We start from the raw sequence: 7,441 nt of genomic DNA on the forward strand, positions 1-7,441 counted from the left end.
CTCTTGACCTCGTGATCCACCCACCTCAGTCTCCCAGAGTGCTGGGATTATAGGTGTGAGCCACTGCACCCTGCCTTAATTTTTGAATGTTTAGTAGAGACAGGGTTTCGTCATGATGGCCAGGCTGGTGTCGAACTCCTGACCTCACGTGATCCGCCCACCTCAGCCTCCTAGAGTGCTGGGATTACAGGCATGAGCCACTGCTCCCAGCCTGAGGCATATCTTAATAGTATATAGTAATTAACAAAAGACAGTTTTATAGTACCATATAACAGTCAACGTTTTTGTTTTGTTTCTGCATACAGACAACACTAAGCAGTTGAGATTTGAAGATGTAGTAAACCAGTCAAGTCCAAAAAATTGTACTGTGTACTGTGGAGGAATTGCGTCTGGATTAACAGGTACAATGTTTGGTTTTCTAATCACCTCTGAGGAGCTTCATCACTATTCTTATGAATTTCATGATACACATCAGCCATGTTTTATTTGTATGTTTTATTTTATAGATCAGCTTATGAGACAGACATTCTCACCATTTGGACAAATTATGGAAATAAGAGTTTTCCCAGAAAAGGGCTATTCATTTGTCAGGTAACACTCTACTTGAAATATCATTATTACTCTTACATTTGATTCATTCTTTTCACTTACGTTCCCCAGGGTATCAGTGTCTGTTATTTTAGTGCTTCTTTGCAATATAGAAGTTTAAGCTACCTACCTAATGTACTTTAGAAAAAAGTACCAACTTGCAGGTATAAACTGATGAGTCTCCATATTACTTACTGTGTTAGGTTCTTAAAAAATAAAAAACAAAACCTATCATTTTTCTTTCTTAGATTTTCAACCCATGAAAGTGCAGCCCATGCCATTGTTTCGGTGAACGGTACTACGATTGAAGGACATGTGGTTAAATGCTATTGGGGTAAAGAATCTCCTGATATGACTAAAAACTTCCAACAGGTAATTCAATTTTTCATAGCACTTTTTAAGGTTTCCATCTTACATATCACATAAAAAGCTTTGGAAACTCTGTAAAATAAACAATAAAATAAAGCATATAGCTACTTTCAGTTGATTGTATTTCAAAATTGATTATTTGCGGTATTAACTGAATCTTAATACTTTCTTTTCACAGGTGTCACCACCCCAATAAACTTAGACAATGATAAATAACAGAGTCCTATTCACATAAGGGTGCTTACTTAGTTTTTCTCTTCCTTGTCTCCCACTCTTTCTTCATATACGGTGTTTCTTACGTGTTCCCTAAAACAATAATTTGCTTTTTCCTAGGTTGACTATAGTCAGTGGGGCCAATGGAGCCAAGTGTATGGAAACCCACAACAGTATGGACAGTATATGGCAAATGGGTGGCAAGTACCGCCTTATGGAGTATACGGGCAACCATGGAATCAACAAGGATTTGGAGTAGAGTAAGTTGTTTGGGTTTTTCCAGTATAGAAACATATGGTTCTGAAAAAATAAATAAAAGTGTGTTTTCCTAAGGAGAATCTATTTTAATTATATACATTGAGCTATTTGGCATTATGAGCATTATAGAAACAAATCTAACAAAATATGATTTATGAGGCTAAGGAATTACTTCTCATTACCTAGGTAGAAAGGAGGGATTGGGACAACATTTAGTGTGTCCTCTATGATCCCTGTAAGCAGTTGGTAGAATCTGATTTACATTTGTGATATACTTTTATTTATTTTTGCATGTGAAAGATCTTTGTCCAGGTATATGCAGAAGTTTGATGGTTTTATGCCTATGTGGTATGTGTGAGAAATCTGAGGTTTGTGTGATACAAAGTAACTGCCTTTTTTTTTTTTTTTTTCTTTTTGTTGATAAGAGTGGGTTCCTCCTTTGTAATTCCCCCACCCAGGGCCAGCCCATACCTTTATTTTCTGATTTCTTCCTTTGAGAGTCTTTCCAACGTGAACTTGTGTTTTTAAAATTTGTTATGTAATAGATGATGTATTGAATCATTCACAATTTTTAAAAAATTAGTTTGCAGATACTCCTTAGACATCATTGTGCCAAGTTGTGGTTGTCTTAAAAATATCGAAGACTAATACATATATCATTTATTTCTTTGATCTATTTGTTGTAGGTGTGTTGATTTCTGGTTTTCTATTCTGTGATTAGGCTCTGCTTGATTTTTGTGTAAATACATACGTGATTTTTTCTTTCTTGTGTTTGCTGAAGATTTTTTTTTTTCTTCCAAGTCAATCACCTTCTGCTGCTTGGATGGGTGGATTTGGTGCTCAGCCTCCCCAAGGACAAGCTCCTCCCCCTGTAATACCTCCTCCTAACCAAGCTGGATATGGTATGGCAAGTTACCAAACACAGTGAGCCGGGACTCTTAAAAAAAATTGTAATTCACGATAGGCTTCGATTTCCTGTGACACTCTGAAGACATGAAAGTAGACATCGGAAAATGAAAATATTTATTTTAAAAATTGAAATGTTTGGAACCTTTAGCACAGATTTGCTTTGGTGAAGGACACATGTCTTCTAGTTCTGCCTTTTTAAGTTTTTGTTCATGATGGATATGAACATGATTTTTCTTTGTGTACAAAAACTAAAATAAAGTCAATAAAGACAATTCTGACTACAAATTTTGATATAGGAAAAATGGCTAATACATTTTGATTCTTAGATACTATTCCATTTTTATCTTGCTGTTCAGTATTTTAACTCACTGTGTTTTTAAAAGAGCAAAAAAGGGAGGATCGTGAAAACCTGGGAATCACATATAAGTTCATCCTGAATCTTGATACTCCCCTCCCCTTCCCTGAGGTGGACCACATTTGAAGTCAGCAGAGAAAAAGTGTGATATTCAGAAGAAATGCGTGATTTTGGAGTCGCTTTGGAGGAAATATTTCTTTCTCTATGCCTAAAGAAACTGAAGCCAGACTGAAGTTTTCACCCTAAAAAAGGAACAGCATTGTTTGAGTTACTTGAGCAAATGTCGGTGGTCCACGTTAAACATATTTTTAAAACTTCCAAAAGTGTCGATTATTAAAATTGTAGTATATTACATTTCATTTTGGGGGGAAATTCCAAGTATGGTGTTTGTATCAAAGTCAGACAGTCATACTTGTGCTTTTACATGAAGTTTAAATGATACACATTGTAAATATTCAATAACTACAGTGTTTAAAAAGCATGCTTCAACATAGAAGTAGCAGCAATGTAATTATTTGAAGTAACACTTAACACACTCCACTGCATTGAATGCAGTGGATTGATCAGAATGTTAAGACTGACATTTCCAAGGTTGGCTACTATGTAAAATTAAAATTACACAAATTGTGCAGAAAAAGCCTTAATTTTAATTTCATACAAATCTTTGATGCATTAGTATGTTCTAAAATGTCATTGGGAATTAGTTTTGTTTTTTTTTTTTGTTTTGTTTTGTTTTTTGCTTTACATTACTTGGTATGTAAATACCTTGATTAAAACCTTATAAACCAATTTCAAGGTTACTATAAGTTGTATAGTACAAGTGTTTTTTAAAAATCTTGGGGTGTTTTTAAAAATTAAGATATATTTTGCCCAATAATTTTTTTAACAAGATTGCTAAAAACATCTTATTTAGACACTTCAATGTACCAATTTATAATTGGATATTCAGTTTAAATAGTACACAGAGTTGTGGCTTTTATTTTCAATTAATTTTTTCCTTGTGGGCAGTGTGCATGGTATCACAAGCCTGAGCAGAGGCTTAAGTTGTATGTGTGCAGAGTTTGTAAAGGAATCAGTTGGAAGATGCAGAAGACTGAGGTTTGTTTTCAAGGTATTTTTCAGGCTGTGTGGGTAAAATTTGCCTCAAATTTCTATCAAACAGGAATGTAAAATAGATAAAATCCTATGTATTTGAATTGTCAGAGCTAGGGAGTGCAAATGTCTTGGCAATGTATTCAAAATACTGGCCTGGGCACCAAAGAGTGCCTTTTACAGTTACGTAGTAAGATGCAATTGGTACCCACAAATTACTGTTTTCTAAACATTTGAAGTCTTACAATTAGCTTTAAAATAATGATGATTTTATAAATTGGTGATCACAATAATTTTGGTATTACTTTCCTCCTTTTCCCACTTAGCAATATAGCCAAATGTATTCAACATAAAAATTCATAGGGTCTAAAGTTCATAGTTGGGCCAAGTTTTTTTATGGCACCTTAGTTTTTACCATAATGGTCATCTATTACACTCTTCTGTTATAAAACATACCCTTATTTCTTTTGTTTATAGTATCTTTGAGGAATGTTTTTGGAAAAGTTAATTTATATTTTATAGGGAGAACACTCAATAAATTATGTTAACTGTGCCCCCGAGTTAAAAATTTTATGAATATATGTGAAACTTGAACAGCTGAAGACTTTTTTTAATTGATAAAATTAAAAATGCTCAGTATGCCTGTTTTGGTCTGCCAGTAAATTAAGTAGCTTATTGAGATAACTAACAGCTAAATATAGCTGTAGTGTTTCCTGACTGTATATTCTATGATTTAATAAAAATTATCCAGACTAGCTATATTGCCACAGTAAACATGTGACTGAAGTGTCCTTCATCTTAATCTGAAAGAGGGCAAAATTTCATGATCAGTTAATGGAAGTTATTTCATGTTAAGTTTTTTTCTTTTTTTTTTTTAGACGAAGTCTTGCCTTGTCACCAGGCTGGACTACAGTGGCAAGAACTTGGCTCACTGCAGCCTCCGCTTCCCAGGTTCAAGCGATTCTCCTGCCTCAGCCTCCTGAGTAGCTAGGATTATAGTCATGTGCCACCATGCCCAGCTAATTTTTTTGTATTTTTAGTAGAGATGGAGTTTCACCCTGTTGACCAGGATGGTCTCAATCTCCTGACCTTGTGATCCGCCCACCTCAGTCTCCCAAAGTGCTGGGATTACAGGCGTGAGCCACAGCGTCCGGCCCTTTTTTTTTTTGAGGCGGCGGCTTGCTCTGTTGCCAGGCTGGAATGCAGTGGTGCCATCTCGGCTCACTGCAACCTCCGCCTCCCGGGTTTAAGCGATTCTTCTGCCTCAGCCTCCCAAGTAGATGGGACTACAGATGCATGCCACCATGTCTGGCTAATTTTTGTATTTTTAGTAGAGACAGGGTTTCACCATGTTGGCCAGGATGGTCTCAATCTCCTGACCTCATTATCCACCCGCCTTGGCCTCCCAAGGTGCTGGGATTACAGGCGTGAGCCACTGCACCCGGCCATTAAGTGGTTTTTAAAATACAAAGCTACTTATCCAAATGAAATGTACCATTTAAAAACCACGACTGGGCCGGGCGCAGTGGTTCAGCCTGACCAACATGGTAAAACCCCATCTCCACTAAAAATATAAAATTACAGGCGTGGTGACCCGTGCCTGTAATCCCAGCTACTCAGGAGGCTGAGGCAGGATAACCGCTTGAACCCAGGAGGCGGAGGTTGCAGTGAGCCAAGATTGCGCTATTGCACTCCAGCCTGGGAAATCGAGCGAGACTCAGTCTCAAAAGAAAACAAAAAGTGCAACTGTAGCTGGCCATGGTGGTTCACACCTGTAATCCCAGCACTTTGGGAGGCCGAGGCGGGTGATGGATCACCTAAGGTCAGGAGTTCGAGACCAGCCTGGCCAACATGGTAAAACCCCATCTCTACTACAAATAAAAAAGTTAGCTGGATGTGTTGGTGAGCACCTGTAGTCCCAGCGACTTGGGAGGCTGAGGCAGGAGAATTGCTTGAACCTGGGAGGTGGAGGTTGCAGTGAGCTGAAATTGCACCACTGCACTCCAGCCTGGGCGACAGAGTGAGACTACATTTCAAAAAATAATTAAAAGTACGGCTGTTAACTTGACCCAATGCTATCTTGATCCAATTTAAGCCTAAGAATCGTTGCTCCCCACCCCATTCATCAAAAACATCAGCAGAGATTTTTTTGGCATGCAAGGAAATGTTTCTTATTTCATAATTATTTTGAGATTTATTTTGGTGATGTGTTTCTGACTGCCATATTCTTTGTTCTAATAATTTCTCTACTAGTATTTCCACCCCCTTCCCTCGTGCCATTCCCACTTGATTTTTATGTCTGCTGGCAGTGAGAGGCTAAAATGGCCAACTTAAGCCAAAGCTGTAAACAACAGTTGAAGTAAGTCTTTCAATAAAGACTAGACTATATGATAAGTGGCTTTTTCTTATTGTCGTTTATTACATAATTATTCTTCCAGGCTGCCATGAAATAAGCAACTAGGTTTTAAGTTTTCAGGAAGTTACGTGGACTATGTATGTAGTCAGGACCTATTTCCATGTTCTATGTAAGTGTTAACATGTCCATTAGCTTTGTTGAATTAAAATTTAATCTCTGGATATGAAGGAGTAGAAATTTGCATCCTTCTAAAAATGCATGCTCTATTTCATATTAATATGGTTAAATTCATTAATTTGGAGTTCTCAGATATGGGAACTAATTTTACTGTCTAGGTTACTCTGGTAGTATCTATGAGTAAAGATTATGCTTGAAAAAATAATTTAATAAATGTTTTAGATACTTTACTAGTATGTCCAAATTAAATTTTCCCCATTAAAAGTTAGCATTTGGGCTTCCACTTAATACATTATAAACATTGACTTTGCAATTTTATTATGTATTGGAAAAATGCAAAACCTATTTCCTTTAGACTTTTACTAGTTTTTATAAGCCTTCACTTTTACGTGGTCTAAATGAGGGTTTTGCTTAAATGTGTATTCTGCTATGTTCAGTAATAAAATATTCTAGTAATTGGCCAGGCACAGTGACTCACACCTGTAATCCCAGCACTTTGGGAGGCCGAGGTGGGCAGATCACTTGATGTCGGGAGTTCGATACCAGCTTGGCCAGCATGGCAAAAACCCATCTCTACTAAAAATACACAAATTAGCCAGATGTGGTGGGTGTGCCTGTGATCCCAGTTACTCGGGAGGCTAAGGCAGGAGAATCACTCGAAGCTGGGAGGCGGAGTTTGCAGTGTGCTGAGATTGCATCACTACAACCCAGCCTGGGCAACAGAGCAAGACTCTGTCTCAAAAATTAAAATATTCTGGTGATTATGTTTAAATAGGTTGCTGTAAATTAGATTGACACATCAATTCCATTTCCAAACAAGGAAATTATGTGAATACAACTTAAACTTGTGTTTTGAGATGGAGTTTCGCTCTTGTTGCCCAGGCTGGAGTGCAATGGCGCAATCTCAGCTCATTGCAACCTCCGCTTCCCGGGTTCAAGTGATTCTTCTGTCTCAGCCTCCTGAGTAGCTGGGATTACAAGCGCCTGCCACTACGCCCAGCTAATTTTTGGTATTTTTAGTAGAAACGGGGCTTCACCATGTTGACCAGGCTGGTCTTAAACTCCTGACCTCAGGTGATCCACCCGCCTCGGCCTCCCAAAGTGCTGGGATTACAGGCGTGAGC

General features: G+C 37.7%; 1 protein-coding gene across 4 annotated transcripts in view; it reads left to right on the forward strand.

Annotated features, from left to right (window-relative positions):
* The window catches only part of TIAL1 (TIA1 cytotoxic granule-associated RNA binding protein-like 1), a 29,524-nt gene extending 25,187 nt beyond the window's left edge, over positions 1-4,337 (forward strand). For 3 of the 4 annotated variants that reach the window (XM_012001091.1, XM_012001090.1, XM_012001087.1), the window contains 5 exons: positions 306-401; positions 507-591; positions 837-960; positions 1,291-1,430; positions 2,230-4,337. In XM_012001091.1, the coding sequence (XP_011856481.1) occupies positions 306-401; positions 507-591; positions 837-960; positions 1,291-1,430; positions 2,230-2,356 (572 nt within the window). In that variant the 3' untranslated portion in view covers positions 2,357-4,337. Of the gene's footprint in view, positions 1-305; positions 402-506; positions 592-836; positions 991-1,290; positions 1,431-2,229 lie in introns of all 4 variants that reach the window. The other variant, XM_012001089.1, reaches the window with a different exon arrangement.
* The last annotated feature ends 3,104 nt before the right edge of the window (positions 4,338-7,441 follow it).

This window comes from Mandrillus leucophaeus, unplaced genomic scaffold (assembly GCF_000951045.1).
Source record: "Mandrillus leucophaeus isolate KB7577 unplaced genomic scaffold, Mleu.le_1.0 Scaffold65, whole genome shotgun sequence".
NCBI classification, from domain to species: Eukaryota; Metazoa; Chordata; class Mammalia; order Primates; family Cercopithecidae; genus Mandrillus; species Mandrillus leucophaeus.